Below are 19,473 nucleotides of genomic sequence, written 5' to 3'. Positions count from 1 at the left end.
TAGCAAGCCAATCTATATATTAAGGGGGAATATCCGTATGACAAGGCTTGTACTGGTGTTCCAGAGCACCTGGAGACAAGGCTACACTCAATCTGTGAAAACCGTGGCTCCAGCGCAGTTACAGGGTAGACAGAGCGCCCCATTAACACTAGAAGTCCCAGAAATTTCGAGCTCCATAGGGTTCCAATGGTAGAAATGTGAAATGACCCCTCTCTGGGACTTCTAGTGTTAAGGGATGCTTAGGTGCCGTCAGCACCGCAGCCAATGCCAGACATGGAGAACCGCTGCGGAAACTTGCCGATGGACCTGCAGAATGTTAATGCACTGCTGTTTGTTTTGTATAGAGAAATGTAACTGAAAGGTAACATCCCCTTTATAGGGTGAGGTCGTTCTCCTGAAATCACATTGTAGTAATGAGGCGGTTTAGCTGATGATTTCAGTATGATTACTGACAATATGCTGGTGTCAGTAATGGCTGTGACCAGGACGACATGTACATGTCATAGTCTCAGCACGGTGCTATATTTAGGTAATAAATGGTTGGGGACACCAGATTTCTAGCGCCATGTCCATTTGTCACTGATAATTGGCAGCTGGGACACGAGGAGGCGTTCATTGGTGCAGTGTTATTCGTTTTCCCGTCTTTTCTTGCACTGGTTTCCTGTCTCTGCTGGTGTGAGCTCCTCTGCTGAGCAGGACAGAATGCAGGGTGGGGGATGTACAGGAACCTCTGGGGGCCAAATCCCTCTTCCTGTATAGAGATTGTCAGCTGCAGCCCATTGACCACTCCACCGTTCATGTGACAGTACCCCGTACGCAGGAAGCTCGCAGGGGGAATGCTGCGCACAATCCTTCACTATCAGGAGAAGGGCTTTACATTGGCAGAAAAATGAATTTGATTAACTTTAGTAACCGATCACTTGTTGTATGGCTCATGATAAATGTCTGCTACGCCTGTAATGATATGTGCTCTATAGTCTCCCATTCCAAATATTGTAACCTGAACACAGATTTTACATATCAGATTATTCATGGCATTGCTTGCAACTAGAGTTGGGCCGACTCGCAAAAACTCGACCGGCGGGTCCCTGCTCAATTTTTTTTATTTTAAATCCGGTCCAGAATCCGGTACCCATATAAGTCTATGGGAACCAGAATCTGGGGATTAAAATTGTTGGTGGAAGGGATAGGAGCGTGCGCGGTGTACTCCCCAAAGTTCTATGTCATGGTGGCAAGCTGCTTCCAGGTCATGCACTCAGTTCCGGAGCTAGGTGCCTCTAGATTGTGCACTAAAAGTAAAGGTAGATGCTAGAATGTACGGGCTCCTTCCAGATATGACGTAATTTGTCATGTGATGGGGGGGGGGTGTTCACAATGCAGCCCGCTATAGATTGAACATTCTAAATCCACGCAGGCATGGAGTTGTTTATAATAGAAGCGGGGGTCTGGGGGAAGACACCTAGACAGGGACGGGGGCGGGGGCGGGGGTGGGGGGGGGTGAGCAGGAGTAGATCTCTGTGCCTGTGATGTGTCCTCCTCTGCGCAGCCTGCTTCATGAACTGGCCGTGATGTGTCCTCCTCTGCTTATCCTGAACGGCCTGCTTCATGGAAGAGTCGGCTCAGGATGTGCTGCGCCCGTGATGTCCTCCCCTGCTCAGCATGAGCTGCCTACTTCATGAGTCAGACAGCGCCTATGATTAGTTGCAGGCAGACTGTCACATTGGTTGCAGTCTGACGTGCCCCCAGCCTATCACTGATGCCAGGCCGGCCAGTGGGCGAGGAAAGCAGGGAAGGCAGTGCATATGTATAAGCAATGATGAGCAGAGGCCGTAGGAGCAGCGCACAGCTGCGGTGGAACTTTGAAAGTATGAAGCACTCGCTTCATTATTCTTCACTTTATTTTTTATTTTTTTCTTATTTCTCGAGTGCCGGATCTGGACCAAACTCCTGGAATCCCGGGCCTGGCACCCGGGCAACTTTGAAGCCATGTGGATCCGGACTTTTACAGTCCGGGTCCGCCCATTACTACTTGCAATATTTTGGCGAGCGCAAAACCTGGCAAAAAAACCCACTTGACAAACGTGAACTGCTGACTGTAACGGCCTTCTGGTGTGTGAGGCAAATGAGGCTGCAGAGAAGCCTCCGACCAATAAGATTCACTGGAGCACAGCAGAGAGCGGCAGATCACATGATGCACCAATCATCTGCTGACCAAGGGGTGGATCCCCAATGAATATTCAAAAACATGCAGGACAATTCAGGCTAGCGGCAGGGACACTACTATAACAAATAACAACAATGTTTAAATGTTTATTTTATAATCTTGTTATGGCAACCAACCACCAGAATGAAGGCAGTGCCATACTGGCGCTAGGACGCTGAATCCAGGCATACGTGTTGTACAAAGATATGATGCTTGGTTGATGAAATATCTTTAATCAAAGTTGTCTCTTCATTAGGCAACTTTTAGATCAGATCTCAAAAACCTGGTAAAAGGTTTTTTTTTTTTTTTTTTATAATAGCAAGGCACTAAATAGTGTGAAAGAGCAAAGAAGAAATGGATGATCCCTTTAAAAACACGGTGCTATTCTGCATACAATTATTTATTGGATTGTGATTTAAGATTATTATCTAAGAAAAGGAGGTTATCAAGTGAGGAATTTTCTTTGTACAGCTATATTTAGTTCTAATGCTCATGGGAGTGGGTCCAAGACCGGTTCTGTGACCTGTGCAGGGAAGGGTCTAGGCTGGATGGGACCTGATCACCACACATTGCACTTGAGTAATCCCATAGACTGATGATGAGAGAACTCCTGAGATGTGAGATCTACAGAACAAGAAGAGACACTACTCTATTTTGAGACTCTTGGTCAGAGTGAAAGCTGTAAGATTTCAGGATATTTATAAATAATATAACGTGTGACACAAAAAAAATGTAAATGTCCGCCTCATACAATATGCTTTAACATGCAAACGTTCTATAATCAGCACGTAGCGGTAATTTCCTGGTAAGGCGCCTTTCACACATGTTTTTTGCCATCAATCCCAATCCGTCGAATTTTGAAAAAAAAAAAAATGGATCCAGTGCTGGATCTGTTTTCTCATTATCTTGTATTAGCGACGGATTGCGACTGATGGCCTCGCGTAACATCCATCGGACAAATGTGACGGAGACACATTAATGAAGTAATGTTTTTTGTGTGCGTCGAAAAAATGGACAGCGACGGATCTGTCACCGTCCATTGTTTGTAATGGAAGCCTATGGGACCAGGAGCCGTTGTCATCCGTCAAATGACTGATCCGTCTACTGATTCCGTTTTTTATAACCGAGCATGCTCAATGTGCTGTAAATTCATTGCTGGTCAGAAAAAAGTACCCTCTCTCGCTCTCCCCCCTTATCTCGCTCTCCCCCCTTATCTCGCTCTCCCCCCTTATCTCGCTCTCCCCCCTTATCTCGCTCTCCCCCCTTATCTCGCTCTCCCCCCTTATCTCGCTCTCCCCCCTTATCTCGCTCTCCCCCCTTATCTCGCTCTCCCCCCTTATCTCGCTCTCCCCCCTTCTCTCGCCTCTCCCCCCTTCTCTCGCCTCTCCCCCCTTCTCTCGCCTCTCCCCCCTTCTCTCGCCTCTCCCCCCTTCTCTCGCCTCTCCCCCCTTCTCTCGCCTCTCCCCCCTTCTCTCGCCTCTCCCCTATACACAAAAAACAATAGTTTTTCTCAATGCTTTCTATGGATTAAAAAGCACTGATACAAATCACATATTCCAAATTTCAAAAAGTTCTCAAAATTAGTCAAGGGAAAAAAACAAACTAGTGCATGAGATTTCTGAGATCTGACATTTGTTGGTACTGCAAAACGCAGCGTCTTTGTATTGAAAAACTGCAGCATGTGAACTTGGCCTATAAATGAATAGAGCGTGCTATATCTTCACACTTAATGTGGTGACAGTGATTCTTGTATGCACACCAATAGAAAGTGAGTGCAAGCTCTGCACATTTATGAAACAAACAGTGCCTATAGTCTTTTTCTTTCTACCTAAGACTGTACAGGGCTATGCACATTTATGAAACCAACAGTGCCTATAGTCTTTTTACAGGGCTATGCAGTGGACGTTCTCTTTCCCTGGTTGGCGGTGAATAGCTGCTGCTTCCTCTTAATAGCCGTGTGTCAGTGGTGTAGTGTGTGATGAATCATGGCGTTTAATCTGTTTCAGGATGAGATAATGAGGTCCGGAATAACAGCCACATCTTGCCGGTGACAGCTCAGACACTGCTGCCTGCGTGGAACAATATTCGCTTCTTGCTTGGTGCAGCGTTTTATCATAAGGAAATGCTGCTTGCTGTTTTTTATGATAGTCAGATTTCTTAGCGGGGGTGTTAACCCCTAAGCGACCACCGTGCAACATTTTTATGTCCCTGGCAGAAATTTCAGTTGGTAATTTGTTCAAATGATACAGAAAAAATAAAAAAAAACCTAAAATTTGAACTAACTTGGCTGGTAATCTTGGCAATGACAAAACATCACAATTTGAAGTTAAAGCTGATTCAATTAAAACGGGTTATCCTGATGAGTGGCTTCAGTGTGCGTAGCCAGGCCACTGATTGTCTGCAGCGTTCATGTGCAAATGGACCAGTGGTTACACGGTCCGGAGTTTCAGAATAGGTCACTTCCTACAGGGGGATGGTCACCTGTTATATATTTTCCTCAGATCTGCTTTTTAACACTGCTCCTCCTGTGACTTGTGACTACAGCTCCTGTCTGATCGCTTCAGGCGGCTGCTCTCCATTCCCCTGCAGCTTTACCTCTACAGATGCTGCGGTTAATAACACACATCTATGACCGGCTCATCAGGAAGTCATTGCGTGAAGAAGTTTAAAGGAATAATTGTACACCCTCCTAAAACACATCAGTGAGTTGGAAAGAAGGTTATCCTGTAAATGCTGCACATACACTGACACAGAAAAGCTAGGGGAACCTAGATGGTCACTTTAAACGTATGGGAACGTGAAACAGAGTAAGTTTGGAAAAAGCCACAAGGTTTGCACCAGATCAAGAGGAATTTGTTGTGAATATCCCCATGGGAAAAAAAACTCCCAGATAAGCATCTAGTATGCACTCTGCCGGCCCCAAGCATGTAGTATGCACTCTGCCGGCCCCAAGCATGTAGTATGCACTCTGCCGGCCCCAAGCATGTAGTATGCACTCTGCCGGCCCCAAGCATGTAGTATGCACTCTGCCGGCCCCAAGCATGTAGTATGCACTCTGCCGGCCCCAAGCATGTAGTATGCACTCTGCCGGCCCCAAGCATGTAGTATGCACTCTGCCGGCCCCAAGCATGTAGTATGCACTCTGCCGGCCCCAAGCATGTAGTATGCACTCTGCCGGCCCCAAGCATGTAGTATGCACTCTGCCGGCCCCAAGCATGTAGTCTGCACTCTGCCGGCCCCAAGCATGTAGTCTGCACTCTACCTGGCTTGAGCATGTGCTATGCACTCTATCTGACCCATGCATGTAGTATATACTGTACCTGGCCCCAGCGTGTAGGATGCCCTCTGCCTGGCCCCCAGCGTGTAGGATGCCCTCTGCCTGGCCCCCAGCGTGTAGGATGCCCTCTGCCTGGCCCCCAGCGTGTAGGATGCCCTCTGCCTGGCCCCCAGCGTGTAGGATGCCCTCTGCCTGGCCCCATGCACTCTATCTGACCCATGCATGTAGTATATACTGTACCTGGCCCCAGCGTGTAGGATGCCCTCTGCCTGGACCCCAGCGTGTAGGATGCCCTCTGCCTGGTCCCCAGCGTGTAGGATGCCCTCTGCCTGGCCCCCAGCGTGTAGGATGCCCTCTGCCTGGCCCCATGCACTCTATCTGACCCATGCATGTAGTATATACTGTACCTGGCCCCAGCGTGTAGGATGCCCTCTGCCTGGCCCCCAGCGTGTAGGATGCCCTCTGCCTGGCCCCCAGCGTGTAGGATGCCCTCTGCCTGGCCCCCAGCGTGTAGGATGCCCTCTGCCTGGCCCCCAGCGTGTAGGATGCCCTCTGCCTGCCCCCAGCGTGTAGGATGCCCTCTGCCTGGCCCCCAGCGTGTAGGATGCCCTCTGCCTGGCCCCCAGCGTGTAGGATGCCCTCTGCCCGGCCCCCAGCGTGTAGGATGCCCTCTGCCTGGCCCCATGCACTCTATCTGACCCATGCATGTAGTATATACTGTACCTGGCCCCAGCGTGTAGGATGCCCTCTGCCTGGCCCCCAGCATGTAGGATGCCCTCTGCCTGGCCCCAGCGTGTAGGATGCCCTCTGCCTGGCCCCCAGCATGTAGGATGCCCTCTGCCTGGCCCCCAGCGTGTAGGATGCCCCCTGCCTGGCCCCTAGCGTGTAGGATGCCCTCTGCCTGGCCCCCAGCGTGTAGGATGCCCTCTGCCTGGCCCCCAGCGTGTAGGATGCCCTCTGCCTGGTCCCCAGCGTGTAGGATGCCCTCTGCCTGGTCCCCAGCGTGTAGGATGCCCTCTGCCTGGCCCCCAGCGTGTAGGATGCCCTCTGCCTGGCCCCCAGCGTGTAGGATGCCCTCTGCCTGGCCCCCAGCGTGTAGGATGCCCTCTGCCTGGCCCCCAGCGTGTAGGATGCCCTCTGCCTGGCCCCCAGCGTGTAGGATGCCCTCTGCCTGGCCCCCAGCGTGTAGGATGCCGTCTGCCTGGCCTCCAGCGTGTAGGATGCCCTCTGCCTGGCCCCAGCGTATACCCTCTGCCTGGCCCCAGCGTGTAGGATGCCCTCTTCCTGGCCCCCAGCGTGTAGGATGCCCTCTGCCTGGCCCCCAGCGTGTAGGATGCCCTCTGCCTGGCCCCATGCACTCTATCTGACCCATGCATGTAGTATATACTGTACCTGGCCCCAGCGTGTAGGATGCCCTCTGCCTGGCCCCCAGCGTGTAGGATGCCCTCTGCCTGGCCCCCAGCGTGTAGGATGCCCTCTGCCTGGCCCCCAGCGTGTAGGATGCCCTCTGCCTGGCCCCCAGCGTGTAGGATGCCCTCTGCCTGGCCCCCAGCGTGTAGGATGCCCTCTGCCCGGCCCCCAGCGTGTAGGATGCCCTCTGCCTGGCCCCATGCACTCTATCTGACCCATGCATGTAGTATATACTGTACCTGGCCCCAGCGTGTAGGATGCCCTCTGCCTGGCCCCCAGCATGTAGGATGCCCTCTGCCTGGCCCCAGCGTGTAGGATGCCCTCTGCCTGGCCCCCAGCGTGTAGGATGCCCTCTGCCTGGCCCCCAGCGTGTAGGATGCCCCCTGCCTGGCCCCTAGCGTGTAGGATGCCCTCTGCCTGGCCCCCAGCGTGTAGGATGTCCTCTGCCTGGCCCCCAGCGTGTAGGATGCCCTCTGCCTGGCCCCCAGCGTGTAGGATGCCCTCTGCCTGGCCCCCAGCGTGTAGGATGCCCTCTGCCTGGCCCCCAGCGTGTAGGATGCCCTCTGCCTGGCCCCCAGCGTGTAGGATGCCCTCTGCCTGGCCCCCAGCGTGTAGGATGCCCTCTGCCTGGCCCCCAGCGTGTAGGATGCCCTCTGCCTGGCCCCCAGCGTGTAGGATGCCCTCTGCCTGGCCCCCAGCGTGTAGGATGCCGTCTGCCTGGCCTCCAGCGTGTAGGATGCCCTCTGCCTGGCCCCAGCGTATACCCTCTGCCTGGCCCCAGCGTGTAGGATGCCCTCTGCCTGGCCCCATGCACTCTATCTGACCCATGCATGTAGTATATACTGTACCTGGCCCCAGCGTGTAGGATGCCCTCTTCCTGGCCCCCAGCGTGTAGGATGCCCTCTGCCTGGCCCCCAGCGTGTAGGATGCCCTCTGCCTGGCCCCATGCACTCTATCTGACCCATGCATGTAGTATATACTGTACCTGGCCCCAGCGTGTAGGATGCCCTCTGCCTGGCCCCAGCGTGTAGGATGCCCTCTGCCTGGCCCCCAGCGTGTAGCATGCCCTCTGCCTGGCCCCCAGCGTGTAGGATGCCCTCTGCCTGGCCCCCAGCGTGTAGGATGCCCTCTGCCTGGCCCCCAGCGTGTAGGATGCCCTCTGCCTGGCCCCCAGCGTGTAGGATGCCCTCTGCCTGGCCCCCAGCGTGTAGGATGCCCTCTGCCTGGCCCCCAGCGTGTAGGATGCCCTCTGCCTGGCCCCCAGCGTGTAGGATGCCCTCTGCCTGGCCCCCAGCGTGTAGGATGCCCTCTGCCCGGCCCCCAGCGTGTAGGATGCCCTCTGCCCGGCCCCCAGCGTGTAGGATGCCCTCTGCCCGGCCCCCAGCGTGTAGGATGCCCTCTGCCCGGCCCCCAGCGTGTAGGATGCCCTCTGCCCGGCCCCCAGCGTGTAGGATGCCCTCTGCCCGGCCCCCAGCGTGTAGGATGCCCTCTGCCCGGCCCCCAGCGTGTAGGATGCCCTCTGCCCGGCCCCCAGCGTGTAGGATGCCCTCTGCCCGGCCCCCAGCGTGTAGGATGCCCTCTGCCTGGCCATTCTGTTGCAAGTTTCCCATGGTCCCAGCTATTCTCTGTACACTGGCCTCCAGCAAAGATGTATCATATTGTGTTTGGCTGCTGTGTACACATCTATACAAGGCATCATTTTTGAAGGCCGGAAAATGAGAGTATCTGGGGACCATGGAAAATATGGTCACAAAAGTGCCAGCAGAGTGGAGAATGATTTTTTTTTTCTTTTTTTCTATTCTAATTGTTCTGTTCTTACCTGCCCGTGCTGATTTTGGTGTGTATTAGAAGGTAACGTGTAGCAGTATTTGGAACATCTGGATTTTGTCATGAATTTTGTGTTTGCTACCAATCTGAGAACCATTCTCAACATATATTGGCATGCTATAGATTTACTAATGTCCACTTTTTTTTTTTTTTTAAATTCTTTATTTAACATGGAATCATATACATATAAGGCACAAAATTCTCGGATCTAACGATCCATTTGCACTCATAAAAGGCACCAAACAAGACCGGTATCACAAATGCATTACATTCTCATAAAGGCCGCTCAGACGTATGATCTGTCTTGATTTCCAAGAATTAGAAAAATTCCACAATTTTTTTTTTTTTATTTATTTCTATAGATTGAAGAGATGAAAAGACGAAACAGAAAGGCAGACAGAAGAAGTAGCTTGCGAGGACACAATATAGAAACAGAGTAGGCAGTGTTAGTTAAGTGATAGGAGAAGAGGGGGAAAAAGAAGAGGAAAAGGAAAAAGGTGGTCAGATATTGGGAAGAGGGTAAAGGGGAAGGGGAGGGGGGTTTGTCCCCAGTTCACCTCTCAACTTAAGCCGATACGGCTCGGTTTGTTGGAAATCCATCCACTCTTTCCAAGTTGCCCAGAATTTCATGTAAGTGTCATGTAGAGAGGAGGTGAGGTCCTCCATGTACATAAGGTCTTGACCTTGGAAATCCATTGGGATACAGTTGGTGGAAGAAGACTTTTCCACCTTTCTGGGATACACGCTCTGGCTGCCATAATGAGAATTTTTTTTATCAGTGAATTTTTGTACGTTTTTACGGGAGTCTCGCCGTGATGTAGCAGGAGAAGAGCAGGACCCATCTCCTCGGTGTCTCCCATGACTTGGCAGATGATATCAGAGACTTCTGTCCAGAAGGATCGGATCGCCTCACATTCCCAGAACACATGGAAGAGTGTACCCTCCACTAATGTGCACTTGTCTGCATATCATACAAGATATCTGCAGTGAGAATGAGTTTTGTTCAGATCTCCTCTACTTTCCTTCTAATGTTCTCCCGAACTAGCAGCTTCTCAATCTGCGTATAAAGACAATCTGCATCATTCCTGCCTCGTGTGGATATACTGTACCCTAATATCAGCTGCCTGCTGAGTGATCCATAATAGTACATCTTTCCAATGGACATCCTCTCCCAAGGAGCTGTAGTAGAACAATAGAATTTGGCCAAAGACCTGGAGAGTTCTAAGAGTTCTATCACATCCAGATGCTAGCTTTTTTTTGGTCAAATTATTTAATATTACTTGGCCAGAACTCTGCAAAGTGCGACAGGCAGCACCAAGAGAAAATTACAGACCGCAATAAATTAAAAATGTAAAGGAAAACAAGTGGATACATTTGTAGCCCATAAAACATCCAATGGGAGGAGCTGTAGGCAGAGCTCCGCCCCTCCTCCCTCTTTTATCTAGATATAATCTCATCAGTAGCTGCTCTCATCTATTATCCCAGTAATGGGAAAGTCTTCCCAGAATACAGATTTTACCTTGGAATTGAGAATTGTGATAATGACTGATCAATTCCGGCAGAGAAAGAAGCAGATTTGTCTGATGAGATATATTACAAAGTTACTTATTTTCATGTGTACTACTGATTTAGGAAATAAAAATTAAAACAGTTATGCTTTAAGCTGACCACGTGTGAGAACTATGGTACGTGCAGTCGGTATAATATCTAGTGGATGATACCAGATCATAGAAGGATCTATTAACCTCTACAAGATTCTAACTTTTTGGCTCCGTTACTTTACACCATTGAACTCCTTTAAAAGCAACCTGTCCGGTTGGATAATGCTGTTAACCTGAACTGAAGGAATGGCACCTGTTCTGAAGGTGCGGTAACTGGGAGAAAATTAACTTTTTTATTTCTTCTGAGTGCCGCCAGCTTTCAGTCACGCAGGTGTGATGGTGTGGCGTCAGTCAGCGCTCCCTACCCTGCGAGCAGCGGCTGTTAGCACACTCACTAATTGCCAGCTCAACAGTGCATTAGAACAGAGCCAAGTGTTGGTCACGGTGACGGGAGACCTTACAGGCACTGTTCACATTACAGTGAGCGATGACTGTACCACACAGGCATGCCATAATGACTGAAAGCCAGCGGCTCCCAGGTGCAATAACGTTAATTCTCTTCTGGTAGCTGGCTGTTAGTGGCCTGGCACCAGTATTAACTTGCAATTTAACAACGTTATCCGACCTGACAGGTTCCCTTTAAATGTTTAAACGGAATGCAAAATACTTTTCTTCCACTGGGCTATAAAGGCAGGAAAGGAGTGCTGCATGTGTGTATTTCTCTTGGTATTAGCAGGTTTCTGGTCTCTGTACCATGGTGTCTACTGTAGTGCAGATTCTACAAAAGTGCTAGTGGTTTTTGACACCTGTAAATTCTTAAGAGACGACTGAGATACTTGTAATGAATCATCACAGGAAGACCTGCGTCACTGTCCTTTGTGGCACCATCTTTTTGTGCTCATTGTATGTGCCAAGTAACATGAAAGTTGTTGATTTGGCATCACTACCTATTAATAGAGGGATTTAATTATCTTTATTTGGCAGTGATGATGGCTGTGATGCAGTGTTCATAGTTAGTCTGAGCAGAACCAAATGCCTATTACATTACCATCAAATGTGTTCCTTCTTTTTGTAAATTGTGCATTTGATCATTTCCTTCCTCCTGTATATTGTATAGGGTACGGCTGCTATGTTTTACAATTTGTCTATACAGGAGGATTTAAGCAGAAATCTGGAGCTCCAGGGGGTTTTCCCTTAAACATAACATTACAGGTGATTAGTGTCTGATCTTGTGGGGTCTCACTGCTGGGGCAGTCACAGATACACAGGAGTCCCTTGTTGAGCGGTCCGGTACATGGACGACCACCTCTCCATTCAAAGCGTATCCACCAGACTCGGCAAAGTTGCACCTCCACTGACGAGACGTGAATAGGTGATAAGTTTTGATTTTTAAAGCAAAAATCTTCAATTGCAACAGTATTTTGGTACCTGAACGGGATATGTAACAAAGAAATTAGCCCATTATTTTTTCATTAGTTTTTTGGGGGGTTTTTCCGTTCGTCACTTTTTTCACGTCATTATTTTATAAATATAATCTGGAAATATTGCAGGTTTCACTACAATCGCTGAACTGATAATTTCAGCAATTATATTACAGGCAGGATAGCAATAAAAAGGAACTTCTATAATTATATAGGATCCACTGTGTTTAAAGGGAACCTGTCACTTGATTCATGCTGCCCAAATTATGGGCAGCATTAATCAGTCTGGCTTTTAGATTTTAGCCAGATGTGCTTTTCTTTTGAGGATCCAGATTTTCATCACCCTCCTCCAGTTGACTGGCAAATTTCTCTCAATTTGTGTAAATAGGAGAACACTGGTCTATTCCCAGAGACTGAGCTTTAGGCCGGAGTCATACTCGCGTGAGTCTCGCGTGAGTCTCGCGTGAGTCTCGCGTGAGTCTCGCGTGAGTCTCGCGTGAGTCTCGCGTGAGTCTCGCGTGAGTCTCGCGTGAGTCTCGCGTGAGTCTCGCGTGAGTCTCGCGTGAGTCTCGCGTGAGTCTCGCGTGAGTCTCGCGTGAGTCTCGCGTGAGTCTCGCGTTGCATGCACACTCTCTGGACAGGAGCGTCCCAGCTGCATAGAAATACATGCGGATGACACGCTCCAGTCAGGAGAGTGTGCAGCCATGCCGGGTGATACCGATGCAAGACTCGTGCGAGTCTCTTGCAAGTGTGACTCCAGCCTTATGGGAGACCTCAATTTACCCCATTACTATTACCCTAACTACTGTTGTCTTGCAATATATTGTATAAGTGGACAAGCCACCACAGTTTAAAGTCTCCTAAGGGGATTAAAAATAATAGATCAGGCTTTATAGACAGATTTTATCAAGATTAATTAGCCTGTAAAAAGAGGAAAAACTCGAAATTCCAGAATTAATTACCGTACGTTTTATTGGTCAATACACAACGTAATACAATAAAAAGTCATCAGAACGTTGCATGCACCCTCACACAGCTCCATCAACGGAAAAATAAAATTGTTACAGGTCTTGGAAGATAGCAACATAACCCCCCCTTATTTTTTATACTAATTAGCATGTATTACATTTGATTACAATATTGCATTTCAAATGATTTTTCTCTCCGCAGGTAGCAGCATAGGACAAGGCAAAATCCTGCAACGTTTCCCTGAAAAGGATTGGGAAGATAACCCCTTTCCCCAAGGCATTGAACTTGTAAGTATTGTGATAACACACAAGGTATCCAGCCTTTTAAAATTGCTGTCCTTTTTATAGGATAGGCCATACATAAATATTAAATTAGTGGGGCCCCAACTTTATGCACCGCCACTGATCAGCTGTTTGAAGGGATTGCTGTGTGCATGCCGGCATTGCTGTAGTGCAAAGTGTCAGAGAGCAATAATTTCATTATTGATAGCTTATACTAAGAATAGATATTCTTTTTTTTATAAGGAATCTGTTGCTGCAATCCTGAGGAATCCATGTTTTACTTAATATGCAAATGAGGCGTTAAGAGCTCTGGGCGTGATCGAGCACTTCTTCAGCCTATGTCTACATGCTTGTTTCCCCATCCAGCACAAGTCTCTATAGCTTGATTGACTGATCGCTGTGTATTTCATTAGGCGATGAAATCAGACCGTGAGCTATCCAAGAAGTTAAAGATTCTAGTGCTGAGCAGGGAAACAACCTCAGAAGACAAGGCTTATTAACCCCTTACGACCAGCAGAGGATGAATGAAGAGGGCTGCCTATTCCTAGCAGATGACGGCTGTGTCATTCAGCCATCATCTGCCTTTAGCAGCCTTTAGTGGTACTGTCATTTTCTGACAGCATTTACTGCACACGCTGTTCTAACCGCTCACCTGAACCCTCGTGAACTGATTGTGAGGTACTTTGTTGGCGCCCCATGCCTGTCATAACGGTATTCTTATGATTGCCAGTTTCTGGCTGGTTTTCTTAGCAGACCATGATCTCTGCTATGTACAGCAATACTGTGGTAGTGCTATGTATATTACAAGCAATTGGATGATAGCAGGTTCCAGTTTTCTAAGAGGACTAACAAATACAGTGTGAAAGGGAAAAAAAGTAAAAATAAAAGGTTTTAAAACCTAATTCGAATCACCCCTCATTTCCCCCATTTTAAAGTCCAGGTCTTATTTATTTCTTAAAAAATAAATAAAAAAATTCATGGCATCGCTGCATCTGTTAAAGTCAGATCTATCAAAATATAAGCCAATCAGTAAATATTCTAAATAAAATAATAAAAATCAGAACTCCAGAATTACGGTATGTTCTGTTTTTTGTTTTTTTTTATATTTGCCACTGCCCTTAAAAAAAAAAAAAAAAAAAAAAAAAAAAAGTGATCAAAACATCGTATCCACCCCAAAATGCTATAAAAAAAAAATCATCGCCCTGCAAAAATTAACCCCTCATACTACAGTTACAAAATGAGAAGGTTGCAGATCTCGGAAAATTGTGACACAAGCAATATTTTTTTTTTTTTAAGGAATTTCAGAATGTTTTTTTCCATTTGAAAAAATGCATTGCAAATTTGGTATTAATATAATCAGTGACTAAATAACAAATGTGGCATTATGGGGGGGGTTTTCACAATTTCACCTCACTTGGATTTTTTTTTTCCAATTTTCTAGACCTTTATATGGTAATCGCAATGATGTCATTCAAAACTACAAATCGTCCCACAAAAAACAAGCCCTCTGTGGGTGTAAATATAAAAAGGTATAGCTTTTAAAGGAGAGGAAAAAAATGAAGAATTGGCATGCTGCAGATTTTCAAAACCGCTACGCTGCTCAATTTCAGTCCAGCTTTTCTGTAGAAAAAAAGCAGCAAAAGTGCCATATGTGTACATAGCCCAAACGTATGTGCACACGTTGCATTTTTGTTCCATTTTTGGTTTTTTTTCTACCGCATTTTTTTTTTTCACATTTCAACAGAATCAAATCTTCAACGTGTCAATTCTTGCATCGACTCCAGACAGAAACAGACTGCGCCACAGCTGAGAGTTGTGACATCACGGAGTTCAGCTGAGTTCACAGGTGTTGGACACCTGCAGGCTTTGAACTCTGGTAACATCTCCAGGTGTCCCCACCAGGGCTGTGGAGTCGGTAAGCCAAACCTTCGACTCCGACTCCGACTCCTCAAATTCTCTTGCACCGGCTCCGACTCCGACTCCGGCTCCGGCTCCGACTCCTACATATATTGCTTATAGTTAGGTGAAAAATTTATTGTAGTACATGAATATGTGTATGTGAACATCAGACATTTAATAATTTTTATGATACGATAATCAAGATATTTGGATAGAACATAAAATATATTTATTGGAATACAACTTTAGAACACAAAAAACTGTAATAAATTGTAAATATGTAATACACTATGTAATATACAGTAGATTACATATATATCTTGTGTGTGTGTATATACACTGTATATATATATATTATATATATTACATATTTACAATTTATTAGTTTTTTTGTGTTCTAAAGTTGTATTCCAATAAATATTTTATGTTCTATCCAAATATCTTGATTATTGTATCATAAAAACAATTAAATGTCTGATGTTCACATTGTACTACAATAAATTTTTCACTTAAATATAAGCATTATACTAAATGTTGTTATTTAGTAAAATATGCAGCACATTCTGCATTGCACTCCTGTCCCCAATTTATTATATATTTTAGGAGTCGGAGTCGGTGCATTTTATACCGACTCCGACTCCGACTCCGACTCCACCAAAATGAGCTCCGACTCCGACTCCACGACTCCGACTCCACAGCCCTGGTCCCCACACCTGTAAGTAACCTGACCTGAGGTGAACTCGCCTCATTGCCAGATGCAGCAGAGCCGCGCTTGTCAGATGACATGCGCTGTTAGCAAGGGTGGAGACGTGGTCTACTAGCAGCCAATCAAAGCCGCCAGTGGTCGGGGGAAAATGGTGAATATGTATTGGCACTGGTAAGCGGACCCGAAAATAGCGTTACAGCTTGGGAAATATATTGCTCCTGCTTTAGCCCTTTATTTTACAGGCTGTTCGGGTTCCCATAGTTTCATAAGGGGTTCAGCACACGGGCAGATGTACGGGTTAAAGTCCGGGCCGAACCTTTTTTTTTTTTTTTTTTCTTTTCTTTCGAGTCCGACCGGACCCAAACCTCTGCGCATTCGCTCATCACTAACCAGGACTAATAATTTCTTTACATTATGGTGCATCAAATGTAAGTTTCCAAATTTCCCGTGTAATATATGCTTGCGGTGTAAAGAGCATGAGGTCTGTGAGCTACAGCTTCATCCCACTGCTGCGGAGGTGTGTGCGATGTCAGACAAGGGGAGTGCTTTTGGCGACCTGGACAAACAAATACAATACAGACGTTGTTTTTTTGTGTTGGTGTTAAAGGGCATCTGTCAGCAGGTGTTTGTGATTTAATCTAAGGGCAGCATAATGTAGGGCAACAGAGCCTGAATCCAGGGATGTGTCACTAATTAGGCTGTGCTTGTAGTTTCTGCCTGGCTAGGTCTCACAAGCAAGGCTCAGGCGAATGTAGGTGACCCCGCCCCCACCACTGATTGGCATCTTGGTGACAATGCGCAGTGCACACAGGAAGCTGTCAATCAGGGGTGTGTGGGTGGGGTTATACACCGCTCAGAAGTCTTCACTTTGATAAACTCTGTTTTGTCTGATGTACATTTATCAAAATTACACATGCTACTCTCAGATTATATAGCAAAAACCTGCTGACAGATTTCCTTTAAGTACTTAAAATTGGTCTAGGCGGTGTGGTTGAAACGCTACCCAACGATTGGCCAATTATCACACAATTTAATTGTACAATCGTGCAGCAAGGTCAGGCCAGTGCGATTGCAGCCACACTCTTCTAATGTACAGATCAGCTTGGAGACTTGCATTTGTAGGGCCAGAGACAATGGATTCAGTCCTGACCCCTTCACGTTACATGTGTGGGAATATTGTATGATTTGTGAATGTCTCTTCTCTTGTTTTGCACAGTTCTGTCAGCCCAGTGGATGGCAGCTGTGTACAGAAAAGAATCCCCCCACATTCTTCATCGCCGTACTGACCGACATCAACTCAGAACGTCACTACTGCAGTTGTTTCACCTTTTGGGAGGAGTGTCCGCAGGTAATATTTTTTCTTACATAACTACTTCTATTAATTCTGTAGCACACCTACATTATGTACGGGCGGCACGGTGGCTCAGTGGTTAGCACTGCAGTCTTGCAGCGCTGAGGTCCTGGGTTCAATTCCCACCAAGGACACCATCTGCAAAGAGTTTGTATGTTCTCCCCGTGTTTGCGTGGGTTTCCTCCGGGTTCTCCGGTTTCCTCCCACACTCCAAAGACATACAGATAGGGACTCTAGATTGTGAGCCCCAGTGGGGACAATGTTCCCAATGTATGCAAAGCGCTATGGAATTAATAGCGCTATATAAATGAATAAATTATTATTATTATGTTGTCATCTATTGTCGTCTAGCTATGTGACATGGTTGATGCCACCTTTGCAAGGCATTCACCTCTGCTTTATTTGCAATGCATGGAATCCAAAGTGAAGCTGACTTGCTTTTTTTTTTTCCTTCCATACCTCACAGAACATTTGTGATAACCATTTACTACTTTTTTTTTTTTTTTTTTTTTGCAGTCCCTTTTTAATTTATTACAATGTGTTCTTAGAGACTTTGTGACCCTCCCAAAGCTCAGAAAAAGCATTTTGTATCTTATTCAAATGAGGGTACTTCAGTACATTCTTGGCCTGTCAAAAGGCACAGGGCACCATTTTGCCCCCTCAGTTACTGTGACGTGCACCTCCCCTTATTTCAATTTACAGCGCTTGCTTAGGCTAATTTCACACATAAGTTTTTTTGGCATCAAGCACAATCCGGCGTGTGCCTGATGCAACGGATCTGGTGCAGAATATGCAAAAACGGATGCACCTGATCCTTTTTTTTTTTTTTTTGACGGATCCAGTATACCTGATCCGTCAAAAAACGGATACGGCGCATCCGGTTTTGCATCAGTTTCGTCCGTTTTTTTGCTGGATCCGGGTTTTTTTCTATACATTAGAGCATGCTCAGTTTACAAAGAATGGATACAGCCGCCAGATCCGTTTTTTGCCGCATTACGCCTAATCCGGTGTCCATAGTCTTCCATGCGGTTTTTTGTCAGAGACCAAAAACGTTACAAGAGACGTTCCATCCGGCCGGCCGCATTAGCAATATGACGGATCCGGCAAAAGCTGGATGTAACGGAAGGCCATCAGGCACAATTAGTTACATAGTTACTTAGGTTGAAAAAAAGACCTAGGTCCATCTAGTTCAACCTTCCTCCACCAGTTCTACATTTCGTCACTAAGTCATTTATAACCAACAATGTTGTGTGTACTGAGGAAATCATCCAGCCCTTTTTTAAAAGCTGTTATAGTATCTGCCATTACTACCTCTTGTGGTAGGGCATTCCACAGTCTGACTGCTCTAACTGTAAAGAACCCTTTCCTATTTAGCTGCCGGAATCGCTTTTCTTCCACTCGCAGTGAGGGCCCCCTGATCCTTAGTACTGTCTTTGGAAGAAATAAGTCATGTGCCAGTCCTTTATATTGACCACACATGTATTTATACAAATAAATGAGATCTCCTCTGAGACGCCTTTTCTCTAAGCTAAACATATCTAACTTTTTCAACCTGTCATCATATGGGAGGCCTTCCATTCCTTGTAATAGTCTAGTTGCCTGCCTTTGAACTGACTCTAACTTCTGAATGTCCTTTTTAAAATGTGGAGCCCAAAACTGGATCCCGTATTCCAGATGTGGCCTTACAAGTGATTTATAGAGGGGTAACAATACGTTGGGATCACGGGATCTAATCTCTCTTTTTAGACACCCTAAAATCTTGTTTGCTTTAGCAGCAGCACAATCCGGCGCTAATACAAATCAATGGGGATAAAACTGATCCGACGCCCGATCCGTTTTATCCATTTTTTTCCGGATTGTGCCTGATGGGAAAAAAAACTGATGTGTGAAAGTAGCCTTACCCTGAGCGACCTCTGCCTGAACTGACACAGTGGGAGCACAGTGAGCGTGCACACAGCACTAGTACAGGCGCGTTCTCATCTCTCGCTCCTGTGTGCAGCCGGTGCTCACTATACGTCTATGAATTTGTGTAAGGCGCTGAAGATGGAGAGGTATGAGAGTGTATCAGCAATGATGGTGCACACACAGGGCCTCGGATTCAGTTCAAGCAGTCAGTTCCATCTATGTAAAAAGAGGGACTTGATGATTGAGGGGGCAGAAATTGTACTAAGCCTTTGGCCACACCACGGGTGCACCAATGCTCCCTCATTTGCATAAGAAATTTATTAGATTTTGCTTAATAAAAAAAAATAAAAAATAAGCAAATGAAAACTATACAATGGGGAGGATTTTTATAATGGCTAAGTGCCCTTTATGACTGTATTTTAAGTTGAACTTTGGGGCTGACCGACCCCTTAATGGTACACTTAATAAAGCTTAGATTCTTATTTGAAAATAATTGGCCCAATATCTGTGATTTCACATAATAGGTGTCTGCTTGTGATTTCACGTGATAAGTGTCTGCCTGTGATTGCTAGTGATGGTATCTGCCTATGACTGGTTTCTGCATTTGATTTCTAGTGATGGTA

General features: G+C 46.7%; 1 protein-coding gene across 7 annotated transcripts in view; it reads left to right on the top strand.

Moving 5' to 3' along the window:
• SBF1 (SET binding factor 1) overlaps nucleotides 1-19,473 on the top strand; it is a 209,865-nt gene that overhangs the window by 51,754 nt on the left and 138,638 nt on the right. For all 7 annotated transcript variants that reach the window (XM_075345423.1, XM_075345422.1, XM_075345421.1 and 4 more), the window contains exons 2-3: nucleotides 12,910-12,995; nucleotides 16,811-16,942. In XM_075345423.1, the coding sequence (XP_075201538.1) occupies nucleotides 12,910-12,995; nucleotides 16,811-16,942 (218 nt within the window). The remainder of the gene's footprint in view (nucleotides 1-12,909; nucleotides 12,996-16,810; nucleotides 16,943-19,473) is intronic.

Source organism: Anomaloglossus baeobatrachus, chromosome 4, assembly GCF_048569485.1.
Source record: "Anomaloglossus baeobatrachus isolate aAnoBae1 chromosome 4, aAnoBae1.hap1, whole genome shotgun sequence".
In the NCBI taxonomy this organism is placed as follows: Eukaryota; Metazoa; Chordata; class Amphibia; order Anura; family Aromobatidae; genus Anomaloglossus; species Anomaloglossus baeobatrachus.
Note: the sequence above shows the minus strand (reverse complement) of the source record. Positions and strands in the feature narration are given on the sequence as shown.